The 23,766-nt window shown below is 48.2% G+C and overlaps 1 protein-coding gene across 1 annotated transcript; it reads left to right on the forward strand.

Annotated features, from left to right (window-relative positions):
- Positions 1 to 10,973: 10,973 nt before the first annotated feature.
- Positions 10,974 to 11,888, forward strand: LOC146754994 (olfactory receptor 14J1-like). Its single transcript, XM_085526509.1, has one exon. The coding sequence runs from the start codon at positions 10,974 to 10,976 to the stop codon at positions 11,886 to 11,888; it is 915 nt and encodes a 304-aa protein (XP_085382635.1).
- The last annotated feature ends 11,878 nt before the right edge of the window (positions 11,889 to 23,766 follow it).

Here is a 23,766-nt window from a genome sequence, read left to right on the forward strand (position 1 = left end):
GGTTGAGCAGAAGTGAAAGTTCCAAGGACAGGCATTGTAGAGGTCTTACCCTAGACTTCATGGAAGATTCTATTTCATGATTTATGAAATCTAGTCGTGAACTGAACCATCTTTGTCTGGAGTATATGACTCCCTGATTGTCCAATCTGGTCTGATTCTGCAAACACAATGACAATGCAAAGCACCAGCAAGTCACTGCTATCTTTGCTAATTCTATAACTGACAATAAATGAAAAGCAGATGTATCCTTCTATTCAGGCTTAAATATGGGGAAGTCTTGAACAGAGCACAGATCTCCTTGATGTAATGCTGGACAGTTTCATCAAAACTGGTGCCACAGGGGATTTAGGATCCATTAAGGCTGAGGTTACAGCAACAACCGTGGACCTTCTTGAACCGTTCTCCTCCGACTTCTTTGTCTCCTCTCCTCCCACCCCAAGTGCATTTAGCAGAGATGAGCCTGCTGTCTATCAAGAGCTTTCAGCCATGGAGCCCCGGAAAAATCTCCTGGGGAAGCAGTGAGGAAGAGAAACTCCAATCCTCTGGTGTGCTGATCTGGGTGGGCTCCTGGGACTCATACAAGTGGGCAGTGCTGCAGAGAGACAGCTGTGCCCAGGAGCAGCTCTTGTGCACAGCACAGCCTACATCTCCGAGAAGGAGAGAAGAGAAAAAGGAGAGAGCTTCCAGGATGCGTGAGGTGTGAGGAGGCTCTGAGTTTCCTGCAGGAGCATTTCTCACAGAGCATGACACGGTAAGTCTCACTTCAGACCATGCAGCTGCTATTGATAGAGAGTTATCTCTATGTGGGACATCCCATAGAAGACATGGCCGCAGGCACTGCATGTTTCTTTACACTGGAAAAGCCTTCTGCTCCAGATGAGAGCTTCTGTGCTGCAGCGCCAGAGCACAGCCCTGAGGGCTGCGTGTCCAGCAAGGCTGCAGGCTGTGCAGACAGGGCTGTGGGTGTGTGCCCACAGCTGTCCTGCAGAGCAGGGTCCCTGCTGTGCCCCAGGGGCTGTGTGCCGGGTATGGGACTCTGCCGCCTGCCAGGCTCAGCACTCAGCCTGCCCGGGGAGCTGCCCAGGGCGCTGCGGGGAGACGTGTGTGGGGAAGGAGCCCCCCGGCATGTCTTGTGCTGCTACAGCTGCTGCCTGGGGCAGAAGGATCACACCTCCACTGCACAACAGAAGGTTTCTGAGGGTACTTTGCAAGAGGAGAGCCAAGGTAGCAATTTTCTATTTCTTGTTTGGATGGAAGGGGAAAGGATTGGAAGCAGAAATCAAAGAGTCTGTCAAATATAAACACAGCTCTGAGACTCCTAATTCTTCTTCAGTCAATTGCTTGTTATGTGAACTGTCACATGTGAAGTGTTTTCAGCCTCTCCATTCACAAAAAGGAACCTTTCCACGGGTGGAAACTATTTGAGATTATCAATTTTGTTGACAAGAATAATGCACTTATATTGCAAATAGGCATGTTTTCCTGAACAGAAAGTGAAGGGCACAAAGGCTGGGACTGAGGATTTTAAGAGCAGTGAGGGTAAAGATATGAGACACAAAAAAGATGAAAAAGTCCAGGGAGATGGGATAAGAAGATGAAAGGAAGGTTAAAACTCCATAGGCTTCTTCTGCTTATAGAATGGTGAACTTAATGAAGTTAAATTCAATTAGTGTTGCCAAATGAATATTATCATAGAAGAATGAAAACATTTCAAAGCATATTAGGAGGAGTGTCTCTGAGAATGGTCAGGACTTGTCATTATCTTCTGCACTCTGAACAGGACTCCAAGACCAGGAACAAAAGCAGATGCCCAACAGCAGCTCCATCAGCGAGTTCCTCCTGCTGCCGTTGGCAGACACGCGGCAGCTGCAGCTCCTGCACTTCTGGCTCTTCCTGGGCATCTACCTGGCTGCCCTCCTGGGCAACGGCCTCATCAGCACAGCCGTAGCCTGCGACCGCCGCCTGCACACCCCCATGTACTTCTTCCTCCTCAACCTGGCCCTCCTTGATCTGGGCTGCATCTCCACCACTCTCCCCAAAGCCATGGCCAACGCCCTCTGGGACAACAGGGCCATCTCCTATGCAGGATGTGCTGCACAGCTCTTTTTCTTTACCTTCTTCATGTCAGCAGAGTATTCCCTTCTCACCATCATGTCCTATGACCGCTACGTTGCCATCTGCAAGCCGCTGCACCACGGGACCTTGATGGATAGCAGAGCTTGTGCCACCATGGCAGCAGCTGCCTGGGGCACTGGGGTTCTCAATTCCCTGCTGCACACTGGCAGTACGTTTTCACTGCCTCTCTGCCAAGGCAATGTTGTCAACCAATTTTTCTGTGAAATCCCCCAGATCCTCAATCTCTCCTGCTCAGAATCAAGTCTCAGGGAAGTTGTGTTTCTCATTTTTAGTGTAAGTTTAGCCTTTGGTTGCTTTGTTTTCATAGTTGTGTCATATGTGCAGATCTTCCTTGCTTTGCTGAGAATGTCCTCTGAGCAGGGATGGCACAAAGCCTTCTCCACGTGCCTCCCTCACCTGGCTGTGGTCTCCCTCTTTCTCAGCACTGCCTTTTTTGCCTACCTGAAACCTCGCTCTGTTTCTTCCCCACCCCTGGATTTGACAGTGGCACTTCTGCTCTTTGTTTCCTCCAATACTCCATCCTATTATCCACAGCATGAGGAACAGGGAGATCAAGCAGGCTCTCAGCAAACTGTTGCAATACGCACTATTCCAGCTTCCATAAAGTGCCCATCTTCCTCACACAACTCTCAGTGATGGTTCTTTATGTTCCATTATTTTTGTATTTTTGATTTTTTGTAATACTGTAATCTGCAAATAAGTTGCAGTTTATTTCACTTCCTCTTTCCTACCAAATTTCCATTTTCTTACTCCAGGAGCTCAAAGAAACATGGAACCATATTCCATGAATAGGTTAAGAGATTAATAATAAGCTTTAAAAATCGACTTTTCCTTCGCTGTTCTCTCTTCCTACCTTGTCTGGGTCTGGGGCGTTACAGCAATGGACAGCAGCAGAACGTGCCCTTTTCAATTCTGCTTCCTTTATACAGCCACAGTGCTCTCAAGACCTCTTATTTCTGCAGGCCTTGTGTGTCTCACAACAGTTCTGTTGTCTCTACAGCAGCACTTCAGGACAGAAGTCAGTAGCCAGCAATATGAACGGCTGTGTCAGGGCTGGTCTCCTTGCTGGCACTGTCATAGAGTTATCTAGATCAGTCTGTGTCCACGACAGGGGGAGCAGTAGGCCCGTGGGCCCCATGGCCCCAAACAAATGGGAAGGGAAAAAGGAATGGGGGAGATGGGAGCTGGGCTCAAGGAAACAAACAGAGCAGCAGCAACGACCTAAGGAGGAAAACTTGTCTTACTAACTACTATATATGGAATACCAATAGGAAAAATGACAAAACCAAGATATTCCACCCTCAATTCTACATCACTATATCATGCTTAGAAAACACATCTGAATGCAAATAAACAGTAATTAAAATGCATTACGCACACAGTTCTTTATACTACCCCGGTGGCGCAGTGGTAGGAATGCCGCCTTGCAACACTGTGGCCCGGGTTCGAATCCCCCCTGTGGCGCAAGTGGTAGAAGTGCCACTGTGCTACACAGAAACTCAAATCTCGGGGGTTGGACTCGATGATCTCTAAGGTCCCTTCCTACCCGCACGAGACTATGAGACCATGAGACATATATATACATGGAATTACTGACTGCACTCCCCCAACATCAAATTCCCTTGTGGTACACATTGAACATCCCCATCTCTCTGCATCACCCACCAAGCGCACCCAGGTCCCTGGGCAAAAACAGTTCCACGGACAGGTTTGCCCTTTACAGAGGCTGGAAGGACCCAAACAGCTTTTCCCAACATGTTCTTTACATGAACAACAGTGACCTTATCTCCCTCTGCAGTTTACAGGGGCTGGATTGGCTAGGACCATCACAACTGACTGATCCTCTAGTACTGACCAACCAAGTGGCTACTGCCAAATGCTTTACCCAGTGCTTCAGTGTTCCACCACCCATTGCTTACAACATAGATTTCAACAACCCATTGTATTGATCTTCTTTATCAGAAGCTGGTGCATGGTAGGGGATATGATAAATCCAAACAATGCCATGATCTTTGGCCCAAGTATTTATAAGGGAATTTTTGAAAGTCATCCCGTTATCAGACTCTTATTTCTGGGGTGCCATGCTGCCACAGGACTTGTTTCTCATGACCCAATATGGTGTTAAATTCAACAGATTTAGTCGTCAGTGACTAATTCCAGACATGTGCTGAGTCCTCCCAGAGAGTGTTTGCTCAAAGAGGGCACTCATACAAGGATGGGATATCATAGAATCATAGAATCACCAAGGTAGGAAAAGACCTAAAAGGTCATCCAGTCCAGCTGGTCACCTATCACCAATAGCTCCCACAAATCCATGGCCCTCAACACAACATCCAATCATTCCTTGAACGCCTCCAGGGTCACTGAATCCACCACCTCCAACCTAGGAAGTCCATTCCAGGTCCCAAAGTTCAGGACGTGGCATTTGGTCTTGGTGAACCTCATCCCATTGGCTTCAGCCCAGCTCTCCAGCCTGTCCAGATCCCTCAGTAGGGCCTTGCTAACTTCAGGCACATCCACACTCCCAGCCTATTTGGTGTAATTTGCAAACCTACATAGGATGCACGCAGTGCCCTCATCCAGGTCATCAATAAAGATACTGAAGAGGACAGGCCCCAGCACAGACCCCTGGGGAACACCAGGTAGGCACACAGGTGGGCGTCCAGGCGGGTCTTGAATATCTCCAGAGAAGGAGACTCCCCAACCTCTTGGGCAGCCTATTCCAGGGCTCTGTCACCCTCACTGTAAAGATGTTCTTGCACACATTCATGCAGAACTTCCTATGCTTCAGTTTCTGTTCCATTTCCCCTTGTCTTGTCTCCACACACTGCTGAAAAGAGCCTGGTCTCTCCACTTTGAACCCACACCTCACATATGAGCACTGACATGAGAGCAACCCTCTCCACCTTTCCCCTGCGAGCAGAGCATAGCAGAAGAGACACAGTCCCCATGTATCACGCAGTGTTATTCTGCTTACCAACAGAAGAGGCCAGTCTTTCTCTATGCTCCATCTGTGGCATACTCCAGAGTTCAAGGCACTGCAAAGCTATGGCATATCTATGTTCTTGCAATGATGACACCTTAGTATTCTCTGGGCTCTCATTTCAATGGCATCTAATTAAGTCTAGGGTCATACCAGTTGACGGGAATCTGGCAAATGTTGTCTCATTGTAAGGAAGAGCAAGAAAGATGACAGGGGCAATTATGGACCTGTCAGTCTCACTCCAGCACCTGATAAAATTATGGAGAAAGTGATGGTGGGAGTTATGGAAAAACAGCTGAAGGACAATTCTGTCATTGGTTGCAGCCAACGCAAGTTCCCGAGGGGAAGGTCGTGTTTAACTTCAGGTCCCTTTATGACACAGTTGTCCATTTAGTTGTACCAGGGAAGCCAGATGATGTTATCCTTGAGGATTACAGTAGAGCCTTTGATACTGTTTCTCACAACAACCTTCTGGGCAGAATGTCCTGCATACGGCTAGACAGAAACAGAATGTGGTGGGTGAGCAGTTGGCCAATAGGTCAGGCTCAAAGGATTATAGTCAATGGGTTCCATCAGCCTGGTAGACGGTCACTATCAGGGTTCCCCAGGGCTCCATTGTAGGGCCACTTCTCTTCCATGTTTATGCAGATGACTTGCATGCAGGACTAGAAGATGTTCTCAGCAAGTTTGCTGATGAGACCAGATGAGGAGGTGCTGTTGCCTCCACTGAGGGTGGACAAAACTTGCAAAGAGATGTTGACAAGTCAGAGAAGTGGGTACCAGTTGGTACTAAGCACCAAGTGCATAAAGCATAACAAGAACAAGTGCCTGATTGTACACCTGGGTATGGGCAACACTGGACATAAACACTGACTGGATATGGGACGCTGGAGAGTGGTCTGAATGAGAAGGATTGGGGGTCCTGCTCAACATCAATTTGGAAGTGAGTCAGCAGTGTGCCCAGTCAGCCAGGATAGCCAACGGTCCCCTGGAGTGCATAAAGCAATTTCCTGCAAGCTGGGTAAGGGAAAGGATTGTCCCTCTCTGCTCTGCGCTGCTGCAGCTTCACATGGAGCACTGGGTTCACTTCTGGGCAAAGCGGAACATAGAAAACATCACACTATGGGAGGGTGTGCACAGGAGGGCACTGGAACTGAGAGATCAGAGATTCAGAGTTACATTGGGATTGACTGCTTGTTCAGACTGTGCCCTTCTCACATCCAACATCCTGCGATAAGACACAGGACAAAAGTGGGATACGAACTTCACAGTATCCGTGCACCGCATGTAGAGCCTGGGATCTTCTGTCCCCATGTCTTTCATTTAACTTCATACAGACCTCCATCCCACTGCCCCAGGAAGGGCCCTGAGCCAACATGAGAGACAGGATCTCCCTGCCAAGGGTCTGGGAAGCAGGGCTTGTCCTGTTTGCTTCTTAAGATAAAGAAGGATTTTCTTAGCATCAGAGCCACCATGCCAGTGCCTTTGCCTCACTGGAGTCATGGCTTCCAATTATCTGCCCTAACTAGCGACTAAGGAAGCTTGCTTGCTAATGGCCCTCAGTGGGCCCATTAATACTCCAAGAAACTTCACTGTTGCTTCTGACTTTGTCTTGCTGAGATCTTTGTGCAAACTTCTCTCTGCACTGGAAGTTGATGGATGCAGCACCAAATGCTCACTGGGGCCCATTATAACCTAAAGAGCCTCCTGTGCCTTGTGCCTTCCTGTTCTCCAGGTTTTCAGAACTTGTTCAGCAAAATGGAGACAGCTTAAAGAGCAAGAATCCAAAATGCATTTATTGTCTATTTATTTATTGTTTGTTCTATACAGGAAGTAAAAGAAGCACTTTGCAACTGATGTCAATCCAGGATGTCCCCAATGAGTTCTATTCCGTTTCTGTGTGGACAAAGTTCCTCCTCAACCTCCCCACCCCACTTCTACTCACATTGGCTTCATGGGACTTGCATCACTTTTCCTCACATCACTCTTCTCCTCTGCAGTCACCCGCTCAGTATTAAACCTCCTTTGTACCAACTCCCACTGGCTTTCCACAGAGAACCAGCTGCACATGGAAGTGACTTGCGGAATCAAACTTTATAATCCAGAGATGGGTTATAAAGCAGGTATGTTTATTCCAGCGTTGCGCAGCGCCGGGTGCAAGGGGGATAGCTCCTCCAAACTTGCACACCGTAAAGAGAAAAGTGTGTTACAGATATAGGTTAAGCTAATACATAATCAATAGTCTCCTCCTCAGTTTGATTACATATTCATTACATTCCCTATGGCCCCGTTCCCCGCGACCCCATTCCCTCATTCCCCCTGACCCCATTCCCCGCGACCCTTGCCGATGTTTTGGGGTGAAATTCTTCTTCTGTTTTCTTCTTGGTGTTATCTGCTGTTATTGTTCTCCCATGTTGGCATCATCTTGCCCGGGGGGGGGGGATCTAATCCTTCTAGTCAGAGGTCTCCGGACAGTTTCTTCTTATCTTTATTGCCCTCTTCTCTGGCTTTATTTTGACTAAGTGTCTGCAATTCCCCCTTTCCCTGCACTTTTAAATGTACAGTTACCCTTTGTCTTGGTTTCTGTGAAGTTCCCCTTTCCCTTTCTATAGCAAAGTGTTACCTTACCACCATTTTGAGGCTTTGCTCACTCTTCAGAAGAAGAAAGAGTTCTCTTTATTTACGTCCAACAAAGAGAAGGAAAGGTGATGCAATTGAATGAACAGTCAGACACAGTGATCAACTGCATGCCATGTCCAAGCTGCTTCTATTGATGTTTATCTTTCATAGGGAATATCTGCACAAGAAATGAGTTAGACACAGATAGGATGGGATAGATAGAATCACGGTGAAGGAGTTGAAAGCAGACTTTTGAGGAATGGAGCAAATTCCAGTAATCACCCTGGATAGATCAGCCAGGGAGTTGGGAGGTATCAACTTAAAATTGAACAGGACTCGTGAGTATTTCAGAAATTGAGACGGGCTAACACATTCTTCTTGATTTCTATTTATCTTCAACTTTTTTTCACTTTTACTGACATTAATGAACATCTTTCAGAATTCATGCTTTTTTTAAAAGCATGAAAAATAAAAAAAAAGAGAAAGAGAAAGAGAGAGAAAGAAAGAGAAAGAGAAAGAGAAAGAGAAAGAGAAAGAGAAAGAGAAAGAGAAAGAGAAAGAGAAAGAGAAAGAGAAAGAGAAAGAGAAAGAGAAAGAGAAAGAGAAAGAGAAAGAGAAAGAGAAAGGGAAAGAGAAAGAGAAAAAGGGAAAAAAAAGAAAGTGAAAAAGGAAAAGGAAAAGGAAATGACATAGAAAAAAAAAGAAAGAGAAAAAGAAAAGATAGGAAGGGCTAGATAGAATCACAGTGAAGGAGTTGACAACACAGTCCATCAGACCTTGGCGAGATGGAGCAAATTTGAGTCATCCCCCTAAAAATCTGAAATCAGACAGATAATTGGGAGGTATCTGACTGAACAAAGAGCAAGGGATGGGGAAATCTGGCAGGCTGTGGCAGGAGCATGTGTCTAAGTGGCCTGCTGAAAACATGCCCTTAACCACGGCCATTTATTTAGGAGAGCTGAAGACATCTGGAGGATGAGGGACATCAAATAGGCTGCAGGGAAGAGCAATGGCCACGCCAGGACTTCATAACAGGGCATTGGCACTGGCACCACTGTCTGTGTCCCTGAACCTGAAGGCATTTGTGTCCAACAAACACAGTTGTGGAAAACATCGTAGTTTCAGAAAAAGAACTAAAAAATAAAAAAAAAAGTCATCATATCACGCCAAAGAATCATATGTACAACTTAAAATTAAAAAAGACTCATGAGAATTTCTCATGTTGAGAAGGGTTAACACATATTCATTGATTTTGATATCTGTTTTCAATTTTTTGTCTCAGTTTGACTGACATTAATGAACATCTTTTAAGCTTACGGCCTAAATACAAACAAACAAACAAACAAATAAATAAATAAATAAATAGATAGATAGATAAATAAATAAATAAAAAGAGATCCATTTGCGTCTTGCACTTGGCCTGATGCCTCATTGACCTTCACAGTTCCCACCAGACTGTCATTGCCGGAGAGTATGAGATCCAGCAGAGAACAGGGACTTCCCACACGGTTTACAAGCACTGGCACACATCAGGAGCAGCCCAGGCACCTTGGGCATCACCCAGTGTCTGTGTGCAAGCAGCTACGTCCCTGCTGAATGGCCGAGGATTCAGAGCAGGAGCTCACATGCAGGCAACTCCTTGTGCACTTCTGAACTGAACCAGAGGAATCCCAGCTCCTGTGGGTGTGTACGGAGCTGAATCCCATTTCAGCTCCAGGATTTCTGTCAAGGGATGAAACTCCTGCACTGCCTCAGCTGTATCACTGTCCTGCACAGGGAAAGTCCAAACCTCCCCGTCTTTGTCTAGGTGCTCTTTGTGCTTCATCAAACGAACTCTGATAGTACTCACTATATGTCTCCAATCAGTCACTGACCACTGGACATGTGGTGGTTAATTGAGCGAATTTCAAAGCACAGTCATGATGCTGTTGTCTTTCAGGAGCTGTTGGCCATGAGGACCCAGGGACATGTCAGGGGAGATGAGTGGGAAGGATAAAAATGACATCATCTGCTGCTTGCTTGTCCAGGCTCCTGGGACACAGGGAGCTCATAAAACTGAGCAGTTCTGCAGAGAGACAGCTGTGCCCAGGAGCAGCTCTTGTGCACAGCACAGCCTGCAGGTGACAGAAGAAGAGGAGAGAAACTGGAGAGAGCTTGCAGGATGTGTGTGGTGTGAGAGGGCTTCGGGCTCACTGCAGGAGGTTTGCTCACAGACCCTGACAGGGTAAGTCTCAATGAAGACCATGCAGCTGCTTTTCATAGAGGGTTAACTTAATCTTGGTCATTCCATTGCACATCCATCTGCAGGTACTGCATGCTTTTTACTGTGGAAAAAGCCTTTTGCTCCAGCTCAGGGTTACCATGCTGCAGTGTCAGAGCACAGCCTTGAGGGCTGCGTGTCCCAGCACGGCTGCAGGCCGTGCAGCCGGGGCTGCAGGCGGGTGCCCAGGGCTGTCCTGCAGAGCAGGGTCCCTGCTGTGCCCCAGGGGCTGTGTGCCGGGTATGGGACTCTGCCGCCTGCCAGGCTCAGCACTCAACCTGCCCGGGGAGCTGCCCAGGGGAGACGTGTGGGGGGAAGGAGGCCCCCAGCAGGGCTTGTGCTGCCACAGCTGCTTCCTGGGGCAGGGAGACTGCATCTCCACTGCACAATAGTATGTTTGCGAAGGCCCTTGGCAAGAGGAGAGCGAAGGCAGGAGGTTTTCATTTCCTGTTCTGAGGCAAAAAGGATTGGAGTCAGAAATCTAAAAGGGGCTGTCAGATATCTGAGAATTTTTCATCAATCAATTGCTTGTTTTGTGAACAGTCACACATGATGTGCTCTCAGTCTACCCCTTCCCTAAGGATGGAACCAATTGTAATTATCTTCATTTTCTGCAGGCATGAATAATTCACTTATCATAAAAACAGGTAGCAATATCTAACTGAAACTGAATGCCACTGAAGCTGGGGTAGGGGGCTCTAAGAGCACTTGGGGTAAAGATAAGACAAGAAACAGAAGGAAATATCCAGGGAGAAGGGATAAGATTATAAGAGGAAGGTAAGAGCTCCATATGCTGCTTCTGCTTAAGGAATGCTGAACTACATTAAAATAAATGCAAGTAATGGTGCTAAATGTACACTGTTGTAAGAGAATAAAAACATTTCATAGTATAGCAGGAGGAGTGTGTCTGAGAATGGTCTGGACTTGTCATTATCTTCTGCACTCTGAACAGGACTCCAAGCCCAACAACAGCAGATGCCCAACAGCAGCTCCATCAGCGAGTTCCTCCTGCTGCCGTTGGCAGACACGCGGCAGCTGCAGCTCCTGCACTTCTGGCTCTTCCTGGGCATCTACCTGGCTGCCCTCCTGGGCAACGGCCTCATCAGCACAGCCGTAGCCTGCGACCGCCGCCTGCACACCCCCATGTACTTCTTCCTCCTCAACCTGGCCCTCCTCGACCTGGGCTGCATCTCCACCACTCTCCCCAAAGCCATGGCCAACGCCCTCTGGGACACCAGGGCCATCTCCTACACAGGATGTGCTGCACAGCTCTTTTTCTTTCTCTTCTTCATCTCAGCAGACTGTTCCTTTCTCACCATCATGTCCTATGACCGCTACATTGCCATCTGCAAGCCCCTGCACTACGGGACCTTGATGGACAGCAGAGCTTGTGCCACCATGGCAGCAGCTGCCTGGGGCGCTGGGGTTCTCTGTTCCCTGCTGCACACTGCCAGCACGTTTTCACTGCCTCTCTGCCAAGGCAATGTTGTGAACCAGTTTTTCTGTGAAATCCCCCAGATCCTCAAGCTCTCTTGCTCAGAATCAAATCTCAGGGAAATTGTGCTTCTCATTTTTGGTTCCAGTTTAGCCTTTGGTTGCTTTGTTTTCATAGTGTTGTCCTATGTGCAGATCTTCCTGGCTGTGCTGAGGATGCCCTCTGAGAAGGGACGGCACAAAGCCTTCTCCACATGCCTCCCTCACCTGGCCGTGGTCTGCATGTTTCTCAGCACTGCCTTTTTTGCCCACCTGAAGCCCCCATCCTTTTCCTCCCCGCTCCTGGATCTGACAGTGGCACTTCTGTACTCAGTGGTTCCTCCAACACTGAACCCTATTATCTACAGCATGAGGAACAGGGAGATCAAGCACGCTCTAAGGAAGGTGTTGCAATAAGCACTATTCCAGCTTCCATAAAATGGACAACTTCCTCATAGGATTCCCAGTGATGGTTCTTCATGTTTTATGCATCTTTGATTGTTTGATTATGTGAGATATAGCAACGTGCAAAAAAACTGTTATTGGACTTATAAATAAAAATGTATTACACTTCTTTCCTTCCTAATTTCCATTTTGTCACTTTAGGAGCTCATGTAAACATGTATCCAGATTCCCCGAATACGTTAAAATATACCTAAAAATGTTTCAAAATAGATTTTACTTAGCTTTTCTTTTTTCCTACTTTGTCTGGATTTGGGGAGGTACAGCCACGGACAGCAGCTCAACGTGCTCTTTTAATTTCTGATCACCTTACACCACCACAGTGCTCTCAAGTCCTCTCATTTGTGCAGTTCTGAAGGTCTTGTGTGTCTCACAACAGTCCTGTTGCCTCTACAGCAGCAATCCAGGGCTGCAGTCAGTGGCCGGCAATACGAACGGCTGTGTCAGAGCTGGTCTCCTTGCTGGCACTGCCATAACAAGAGGGCTTCTTTAGAGCAGAACCAGAGAACTGGAGGGAGGCCTCTTCCAAAGCTGGTGTAAGGAATATACATCAGGAGCTGCTCCCTGAGAAAACCTCGAGATCTTCTGATGCTATTCAGTGTGTGACCAGATCAGATTGAATAGTCCCAAGGAGATATGTAAGCATCTCAGGGCAGTGCTGTGGTTTAAGGTTTATGGGTTGAGACAAAGAGAAAAAGAAAAGGATAATAATTATGACAAATGTATTTATACATATATAATATATTTAGTGTATTTTCACACATATACAACATATGCAGTTGCAAACATATATGAACTAATCCCTATGCGCATCTGTTTGCAAGTCCAGGACTAGTTGCAGGGGTTTTAGCAGCCACAGGGTTCACTGTAGGAGCTGAAGTGGCTGTCGGGCTGTTGCAGGAGTTGAAGTGACCTCAGAGTTCATTGCCAGAGCTGGAACCACCACAGGACCTGTGACTATGTTGGAGCAGCCACTGGGCTCATTGGAGGGGTTGGAGCCACCGCAGGGCTGTACTTCCTCCCTTGGGAGGAATTTTACCATTTTCTTATTACCATACTTGGAACAGCTACAGGACCCGTAGCAGGAGTGACTACAGAGCTCATTATGAGGGGTGGAGTGACAGAGGGATCTGTCCCAGAGCTTGGAGCAACTGCAGGATGTGTAGCAAAACCTTGGAGCTGCTGCAGGGTCTGTGCCAGGAGTTGCAGAGGTTGCAGCACTGTCAGCAGATCCAGCTCTCTGGATCTGGCACACTGCAGTCATGTGTGTATCTTGGGGATTTCCAGAGTCACAGCAGACCTGCCCCCAATATTCTACCAGTTTCTCAGGATCCTGCAGTTGCTCGGAGATGAAGTTCCAAAGCCCTGGGGGTGCCCACCGCTCCAGGCAGCTGCCCAGACTGTCCCACACCCTCTGCCATGCAGAGCCTTCTCACCTTGGGGCAGATCTCTCAGTGATATTCCTGAATAATTGTTTAACCTCAATCCTAGAATCATAGAATCACCAAGGTTGAAAAAGGCCTAAAAGATCATCCAGTCCAACCGTTCACCTATTACCTATAGCTCCCACTAAACCATGTCCCTCAACACAATATCCAGTACACCCCCGGACTCACAGAGGCGACAATGTAAATTGTGTAATTCCTAATCATATGGACAATATTACATCCAAAACCCAAAGATAACCACAGAGCTGAATGTGCACAAAACTTCACTTTGTCAGCTGCCAATTTTATCGTGGTACAAACTGAGGTCAAACAGCATAGCAAAATAAATACCCTAATGCAGCATCCAAGCACCAAGTAAGGAGCTGTGCAGTGAAGCTTCATGAGAAGACTCAACAAGCTCCACAAATAGGGAAACAATTAGCATCATGGCCTGTACTTTTCCAACTCCCACAAAGCCCTGAGTTATCTCACTCTGGACAGTTGTGCTGTTATCTCTACCCTTGGAGTCTCACAACAGGCACCAAAATGACAGTGGTTGTTGAACCCAACATATGGCTCAGCAGCACACAGTGCTTGGTGCACTGCCCCATTCACTGTGGGATGGGGAAGAGAATTGGGAAAAAAAAGTACAGCTTGTGTGTTGTAACAAAGCAATTTACTAAGAGAGATAAAAGGACAGGAGTAATAGTTATCACTATATATCCGTTTATATGGAATTGTATGTAACAACTGATGCACAAGCACTTGCTCAGCACCACCAGACTGATGCTCAGCTGGGCCCTGGGCAGTGAAGAGACTGAGATGAACTCCCACCCCTTTCAATACAATTTCTGCTTGCTGTCAGCTGATAGAGAACGTCCCTTTGGCCACTATCAGTCAGCTGTCCTCACTCTGTTCCCTCCCAGTTCCATGTGCTCTCCACTGACCATGGCCTTGGCTTTGTAGAACACTGCTTAGCAGCAGCTGTAAACATCAGAGTGTTATCAATGGTTTTCTCCTAGAACCAAAACACTGCACCATAGCAGGCAGTCTGAAGAAAACAATTCCATCTGAGCTGTAACTCAGATTCCTGCCTGTCCCCCTGCTCTTGTTCTTCCTGATCAGGAAGCAAGGAACAGAATATGCCACTCTCCTCTTTGAGACCTTTCCATCAGTTCGCAGCTGGCTCCTCTGCCATCCCCAGGCAGAGCTCAGTGCAATCTCACAGAGGGCAGCAGCTGTTCCTCATCTTCCTTGGCCATCCATCAAAAAGATTCTCTATGCCATTTGCTACAGCTAAGATGTAGGAACCATCCCACCATGTCTCTGCGAGACAAACAAGACTGTAGGCCTGAAAATGCACAGTGATTTCGAGCTCACTGAGTGAATGTTTGTGGTCTTCTCATTAGTGTAAAGACTCTTCAGAAAGCATCTCTTTCAAGAAGCATGACTAGATTTAGCTTGGCTTGGTCTCACATCTACAACATGGTACTGCTGTTCAGAAGGTGCTACACAGGAACGAGACCCATTGTGGGGCTCACAGTTGTCCAGCAAGTACTGACACTACCAGGACATGGATTTCCTGAAGGTCCTCAGCTGCATTTGCCAGCTGGCTTAGGGTGTGCTGGAGACCCCACGGAAATGCCATTTAAATGAGAGCCCAAAACAAATAAAGGTGCCATCAGTGACAGAATGTGTGTTTGTCACAGCTTTGGAATGGCATAATCTCTGGAATTTTCACTAGACGTATAGAGAAAGATCTGTCTCTTCTTTTGGTGTATTCATCCATTTGGTCAGCTGAATAACTCTGCACTCTCAGGTGCCTATTACTCACAGAATCACAGACTCACACAATCTTAGGGGTTGGAAGGGACCTCTAGAGATCATCAAGTCCAGCCCCCCTGCCAAAGCAGGCTCCCTACACCATGTCACGCAGGTAGGCATCCAAGTGGGTCTTGAATATCTCCAGAGAAGGAGACTCTACCACCTCCCTGGGCAGCCTGTTCCAGTGCTCCATCACCCTCACTGTAAAGAAGTTCTTGTGCACATTCGTGTGGAACTTCCTATGCTGTACTTTCATCCCATTACCCCTAGTCCTATCCCCACGCACTACTGAAAAGAGACCAGCCTTGCCACTATGGCCCCCACACCTCAGGTATTTATAAACCTGGATCAAGTCCCCTCTCAGCCTTCTTTTCTCAAGGCTAAACAGACCCAGTTCCATAAGTCTCTCCTCATAGGGAAGATGCTCCAGGACCTTCACCATCTTTGTGGCCCTCTGCTGGACTCTTTCCAAGAGATCCCTGTCTTTTTTGTACTGGGGAGCCATGAACTGGACACAATATTCCAGATGAGGCCTCACCAGGGCAGAGTAGAGGGGGAGGATCACCTCCTTCGACCTGCTGGACACGCTCTTTTTAATGCACCCCATAATGCCATTGGTCTTTTTGGCTACAAGGGCACACTGCTGGCTCATGGCCAATCTGTCGTCCACCAGGACGCCCAGGTCCCTCTCAGCAGAGCTCCTCTCCAGCAGCTCTTCCCCCAGCCTGTACTGGTGCATGCAATTATTTCTCCCTAGGTGCAAGACTCTACACTTGCTTTTGTTAAACCTCATCCGGTTTCTTACTGCCCAGCTCTCCAGCCTGTCCAGGTCTCACTGAATGGCAGCACAGCCTTCAGGTGTGTCAGCCAATCCTCCCAACTTCGTGTCATCAGCAAACTTGCTGAGGGTGGTCACTATCCCCTCATCAAGGTTGTTGATGAAGATGTTGAACAAGACCGGACCCAGTATGGACCCCTGGGGGACGCCACTAGTTACAGGCCTCCAGCCAGACACCGCACCACCAACGACAACCCTCTGCACTCTGCCAGTCAGCCAATTCTCAACCCACTTCACCGTCCACTCATCTATCCCATACTTCCTCAGCTTTGTTATAAGGATGTCATGGGGGACAGTATCAAAAGCTTTACTGAAATCAAGGTAGACTACATCTACCGCCCTCCCCCTGTCCACCCAGCTATGTATCCAAATTCCTTCCAACTATTGATGATGTATTAGTTCAGCCTATATCTGTTGCATGCTTTCTCCTGATGGTGTGCAAGTGAGGTGGAGCTCTCCCCCTTGCACCAGGGTGTGTGCGCATCACTCATTAAACATACCTGCTTTATAACTACTTGGTGGTTATGGAGTTTGATTCTGCAAGTCACCAACTCTAGGGCCATTCTGCTCTATTGCCTGCTCCATTATCAGGGTGATGAGTCCATCAAGGCCTTTATATGTGATCCTAATCATCCCAATGACAACGGGAAGGCCGGCAAGCAACAAGGTAAGTGCAACCCATAAGTGTGACCCCATAGGGGCCAATGGGGACCCCAGACCCATGAGTGGGAACACAAACCCGTAAGTGGGACCCATAAGTGAGGATCCAGACCTATATGTGTGCCCCCCGACCCATAAGCGTCACCCAAACCCCCATAACTATGATTCTAGCCCCATAAGTGTGAACCCATAGGGGCCAATGGGGACCCCAAGCCCCATAAGTGAGGCTCCAGACCCATAAGTGAGGCTCCAGACCCATAAGTGTGACCCACAAGTGAGGCTCCAGACCTGTAAGTGGGAACACAGACCCATAAGTGGGAACACAGACTCGTAAGCGGGTCCTCAGACCCATAAGTGTGACCCTAAAGACTTCAAGATATCCCCACTCCCATAAGTGTGACCCATAATTGAGGCTCCAGACACATAACTGCATCCCCAGCCCCATAAGTGTGACCCCATAGGGGCCAATGGGGACCCCAAACCCCGTAAGTGTGAACACAGCCCCATAAGTGGGACCCATAAGTGAGGCTCCAGCTTAATAGCTGTGACCCCAAACACTAATGACGTCCCCATAAACCTTAATGGGGTCCCAATAAGTGTGACCACAGCAAATAAGTGGGTCCCTAAACCCATAAGTGGGTCACCTGACCCATGAGTGGACCCATAAGAGCATCCCCAGCCCCATAAGTGTGACCCAAAATCCCAGAAGTGTGACCCCTGTCCCATAAGTGGGTCCCCAGCCCCATAAGTGTGGCCCCATAGGGGCCAATGGGGACCCCAGCTCCATAAGTGTGACCCATAAATGCCTCCCCAGCACCATAACTGCCTCCCCAGCCCCATAAGTGCGTCCCCAGCCCCATAACTGCATCTCCAGCCCCATAACTGTGACCCCAGTGGGGACACTATGGGGGTCCCTGGTTGTCATACCTGTACCCATAAGTGTGACCCATATGTGGTTCCCCAGCCCCATAGGCTTATCTCCAGCCCCATACGTGCATCTGCAGCCCCATAACTGCATCCCCAGTCCCATAACTGCCTCTCCAGCCCCATAAGTAGGAACACAGACACATATCTGAGTCCCCAGCCCCATAACTGCATCCCCAGCCCCATAAGTGGGTCTTCAGCATCGTCAAGGGGAAGAGAGCTGGATCTGCTGACACTGCTGCAGCCTCTGCAACTCCTGGCACAGACCCTGCAGCAGCTCCAAGGTTTTGCTACACGTTCTGCAGTTACTCCACGCTCTGGACAGATCCCGCTGTCACTCCACCCCTCATAATGAGCTCTGCAGTCACTCCTGCTACAGGTCCTGTAGCTGTTCCAAGTACAGTGATAAGAAAGTGAAACAAATTCCTCCCAAGGGAGGTGCACTGTGCCAGGAGGTTCAGTCCTGCGGTGGCTCCAACCCCTCCAATGAGCACAGTGGCTGCTCCAACATAGTCACAGGTCCTGTGGTGGTCCCAGATCTGGCAATGAACTCTGAGGTCACTTCAACTCCTGCAAGAGCCTGAAAGTGCAACAGCTCCTACAGTGAACCCTATGGCTGCTAAAACCCCTGCAACTAGTCCTGGACTTGCAAACAGATAAACATAGGGCTTAATTCATATATCATTGCAACTGCGTATGTTGTATATGTGTGAAAACATACTAAAGATATTATATATGTATAAATACATTTGTCATAATTATTATCTTTTTCTTTTTCTCTTTATCTCAACTCATAAAATTTAAACCACAGCACTGCCCTGAGTCTCTTACTGATCACCTTGGGACTATTCAATTTGATTGGGTCACACACTGAAGAGCACCAGTAGATCTCGAGGTTTTCTCAGCGAGCAGCTCCTGAGGTATATTCCTAACACGAGCTTTGGAAGAGGCCTCCCTCCAGTTCTCTGGTCCTGCTCTAAAGGGGCCCTCTTGTTATGGCAGTGCCAGCAAGGAGACCAGCTCTGACAGACATGTTCATATTGCCGGCCACTGACTGCAGCTCTGGATTGCTGCTGTAGAGACAACAGGACGGTCGTGAGACACACAAGACCATCAGGACTGCACAAATGAGAGGGCTTGAGAGCACTGTGGTGGTGTAAAGAGATCAGAAATGAAAAGAGCACGTTGAGCTGCTGTCTGTGGCTGTATCTACCTAAATCCAGACAAAGTAGGAAAAAAGAAAAGCTAAGTAAAAGTCTATTTTGAAACCTTTTTAGGTATCTTTTAACGTATTCGGGGAATCTGGATACATGTTTACATGAGCTCTTGGAGTGAAAAAAAGGAAATTAGTTTGGAAAGAGGTGTAATACAATTTTATTTTTAAGTTCAATAATATATATTTTTTTGCACGTTGCTATATCTCACATAATCAAACAATTAAAAATGCATAAAACATAAAGAACCATCATTGGGAATCCTATGATGAAGCTGTACATTTTATGGAAGCTGGAATAGTGCGTATTGCAAGATCTTCCCGAGAGCGTGCTTGATCTCCCTGTTCCTCATGCTGTAGATAATAGGGTTCAGTGTTGGAGGAACCACTGAGTACAGAAGTGCCATTGTCAGATCCAGGAGTGGGGAGGAAATGGTTGGGGGCTTCAGGTTGGCAAAAATGCCAGTGCTGACAACTAGGGAGACCACGGCCAGGTGAGGGAGGCACGTGGAGAAGGCTTTGTGCCGTCTCTGCTCAGAGGGCATCCTCAGCACAGCCATGAAGATCTGCACATAGGACACAACTATGAAAACAAAGCAACCAAAGGCTAAACTCACACCAAAAAAGATAAACACAACTTCCCTGAGGTAGGATGCTGAGCAGGAGAGCTTGAGGATCTGTGGGATTTCACAGAAAAACTGGTTGACAACATTGCCTTGGCAGAGAGGCAGTGAAAACGTACTGGCAGTGTGCAGCAGGGAATAGAGAACCCCAGCGCCCCAGGCAGCTACTGCCATGGTGGCACAAGCTCTGCTGTCCATCAAGGTCCCGTAGTGCAGGGGCTTGCAGATGGCAACGTAGCGGTCATACGACATGATGGTGAGAAGGGAATACTCTGCTGAGATGAAGAAGACAAAGAAAAAGACCTGTGCAGCACACCCTGCGTAGGAGATGGCCCTGGTGTCCCAGAGGGCGTTGGCCATGGCTTTGGGGAGAGTGGTGGAGATGCAGCCCAGGTCGAGGAGGGCCAGGTTGAGGAGGAAGAAGTACATGGGGGTGTGCAGGCGGCGGTTGCAGGCTACGGCTGTGCTGATGAGGCCGTTGCCCAGGAGGGCAGCCAGGTAGATGCCCAGGAAGAGCCAGAAGTGCAGGAGCTGCAGCTGCCGCGTGTCTGCCAACGGCAGCAGGAGGAACTCGCTGATGGAGCTGCTGTTGGGCATCTGCTGTTCCTGGGCTTGGAGTCCTGCTCAGAGTGCAGAAGGTAATGACAAGTCCAGACCATTCTCAGACACACTCTTCCTGCTATACTATGAAATGTTTTTATTCTCTTACAACAGTGTACATTTAGCACCATTACTTGCATTCAGTTTCATGTATTTCAGCATTCCTTAAGCAGAAGCAGCATATGGTGCTCTGACCTCCCTCTTATTTTCTTATCCCTTCTCCCTGGATATTTTCATCTGTTTCAAGTCTCATATCTTTACCCCAAGTGCTTTTAGAGCCCCCTACCCGAGCTTCTGTGGCATTCAGTTTCAGTTAGAAAATGCTGCCTCTTTGTAGGATAGGTGAATTATTCATGCCTACAGAAAATGATCATAATTCCATCCTTTGAGAAAGGGGAGACTGAAAGCACATCATGTGTGACTGTTCACAAAACAAGCAATTGGTTGATGAAAAATTCTCATAACTCTTATTGTCCCTTTTAGATTTCTGACCCCAATTCTCTTTGCCTCAGAACAGAAATGGAAATCCCCTGCCTTGGCTCTCCTCTTGTAAAGTGCCCTCACAAACATCCTGTTGTGCAGTGGAGCTGTGATCCCCTGCCCCAGGCAGCAGCTGTGGCAGCACAAGCCCTGCTGGGGGGCTCCTTCCCCCCACCCGTCTCCCCGCAGCGCCCTGGGCAGCTCCCCGGGCAGGCTGAGTGCTGAGCCTGGCAGGCAGCAGAGTCCCATACCCAGCACAAAGCCCCTGGGGCACAGCAGGGACCCTGCTCTGCAGGACAGCCCTGGGCACCCACCTGCAGCCCCAGCTGCACAGCCTGCAGCCGTGCTGGGACACGCAGCCCTCAGGGCTGTGCTCTGGTGCTGCAGCATGGTAGCCCTCAGCTGGAGCAGAAGGCTTTTAACACAGTAAAGAAACATGCAGTGCCTGCAGCCAGATCTGCTACGGGATGTCCCCGATTTGGTGATCCCTCCAGGAAAATCAGCTGCATTGTCTACTGCTAGACACTTACCATTCTGTTGATCTGTTATCAGTGCTCCTGCAGTCCGTTTACAGCAGGTTCACGCTGTACAAACACTGTAAGCTCTCTCTCCCTTTCTTCTATCCTCATGTGAATTGCTGCTCAAGCCCCAGCCCTGCTGTGCTGTGCACAAGAGCTGCTTCTGGGCACAGCATTCTCTCTACAACACTTCCCACTTTTATGAGCTCCCTGTGTCCCAGAAGCCCAGCCCAACTCAGTAACAGATTATGTCATTTTTTATCCTTCCCACTCATCTCCCCTGTGGTGTCCCGGGGTCCTCATGGCCAACAGCTCCTGAAAGACAACAGCCTCATGACAGTACATTAAAATCTGTTAAATTAAACACCAGATGACCAGTGGTCAGTGTCTAATTCCAGACATGTTCTGAGTCATCCCAGAGAGTGTTTGCTCAAAGAGGGCACTCATACAAGGACGGGATATCAGAGAATAATAGAATCACCAAAGTTAGAAAAGACATAAATGATCATCCAGTACGGCTGGTCACCTATCAGCCCCCACTAAACCATGTCCCTCAACACAACATCCAATCATTCCTTGAACGCCTCCATGGTCACTGAATCCACCACCCACCTGGGCAGTCCATTCCAGGTCCCAAATTTCAGGACGTGGCATTTGGTCTTGGTGAACCTCATCCCATTGGCTTCAGCCCAGCTCTCCAGCCTGTCCAGAACCCTCAGTGGGGCCTTGCTAACTTCAGGCAGATCCACACTCCCAGCCAATTTGGTGTAGTCTGCAAACCTACATAGGATGCACGCAGTGCCCTCATCCAGGTCATCAATAAAGATACTGAAGAGGACAGGCCCCAGCACAGACCCCTGGGGAACACCAGGTAGACACACAGGTGGGCGTCCAGGCTGGTCTTGAATATCTCCAAAGAAGGAGACTCCCCAACCCCTTGGGCAGCCTATTCCAGGGCTCTGTCACCCTCACTGTAAAGATGTTCTTGCACACATTTGTGCAGAACTTCCTATGCTCCAGTTTCTGTTCCATTTCCCCTTGTCTTGTCTCCACACACTGCTGAAAAAAGCCTGGTCTCTCCACTTTGAACCCACACCTCAGATATGAGCACTGACATGAGAGCAACCCCCTGCACCTTTCCCCTGCAAGCAGAGCATAGCAGAGCAGAGACACAGTCCCCATGTATCACGCAGTGTTATTCTGCTTGCCAACAGAAGAGGCCAGTCTTTCTCTATGCTTCATCTGTGGCATACTCCAGAGTTCAATACACTGCAAAGCTATGGCACATCTATGTTCTTGCAATGATGAAACCTTAGTATTCTCTGGGCTCTCATTTCAATGGCATCTAAATAAATCCATGGTCATACAAGTTGAAGTGAAGCTGGCAAATGTTGTCTCATTGTAAGGAAGAGCAAGAAAGATGACAGGTGAAATTATGAACCAGTCAGTCTAACTCCAGTGCCTGGTAAAATTACGGAGAAAGTGATTGTGAGAGTGATTGAAAATCACCTGAAGGACAATTGTGTCATTGGTCACAGTCAACACAAGATCCCGAGGGGAAGTTCCTGTTTAACTATAGGTCTTTTTATGACAATGTTAGTGAATTGGTTGACCAAGGGTTGACAGTTGATGTTATCCTTGAGAATTTTAGTAGAGCTTTTAAGACTATTTCTCACAGAACCCTTCTGGACAGAATGTCCTGCATACGGCTAGACAGAAACAGAATGTGGTGGGTGAGCTGTTGGCCAGTAGGTCAGCCCCAAAGGATTACAGTCAATGGGTTCCATCAGCCTGGTAGATGGTCACTATCAGGGTTCCCCAGGGCTCCATTATAGGGCCACTTCTCTGTCATGTTTTTGTGGATGACTTGCATGCAGGAATTTTTGCTTATGTTCGCTGATGATAGCAGATGAGGAGGTGCTGCTGCCTCCACTGAGGGTGGAGAGGACTTGCAGAGAGATGTGGACAAGTCAGAGAAGTGGGTACCAGTTGGTACTAAGCACCAAGTGAATAACGTCTAACAAGAACAAGTGCCTGATTGTGCAACTGGGTAGGGGCAACCCTGGACATAAACACAGAATGTATAAGGGACACTGGAGAGTGCTCTGACTGAAAAGGACAGGGGGTTCTGGTCAAAATCTAATTGAATGTGAGTCAGCAGTGTGCACAGACAGCCAGGAAAGCTAACGGTCCCCTGGAGCACATCAGGCATTTTATTGCCATCTGGGTGAGGGAAAGGATTGTCCCTCTCTGCTCTGTGCAGCTCCAGCATCACCTGGAGCACTAGGTTCACTTCTGGGCAATGCAGAACATAAAGGACATCAAACAATGGGAGGGTGTGCACAGGAGGGCACTGGAACTGGGAGATCTGAAGTTCAGAATTTCACTGTGATTGACTGCCTGTTTAGACAGAGCCCTTCTCACATCCCACATCCTGCGATGAGACACAGGACACATGTGGGACATGAACTTGACAGTATCATTGCACCTAATGCAGAGCCTGGGATCTCTGTCCCCATGTCTTTCATTTAACTTCATACAGACCTCCATCCCACTGCCCCAGGAAGGGCCCTGAGCCAACATGAGAAACAGGATCTCCCTGCCAAGGGTCTGGGAATCAGGGCTTGTCCTGTTTGCTTCTTAAGACAAAGGAGGATTTTCTTAGCATCAGAGCCACCATGCCAGTGCCTTTGCCTGACTGGAGTAATGGCTTCCAATTATCTGCT

This window comes from Coturnix japonica, chromosome 37, assembly GCF_054131305.1.
Source record: "Coturnix japonica strain WE chromosome 37, WE-NBRP24, whole genome shotgun sequence".
Lineage (NCBI taxonomy): Eukaryota > Metazoa > Chordata > Aves > Galliformes > Phasianidae > Coturnix > Coturnix japonica.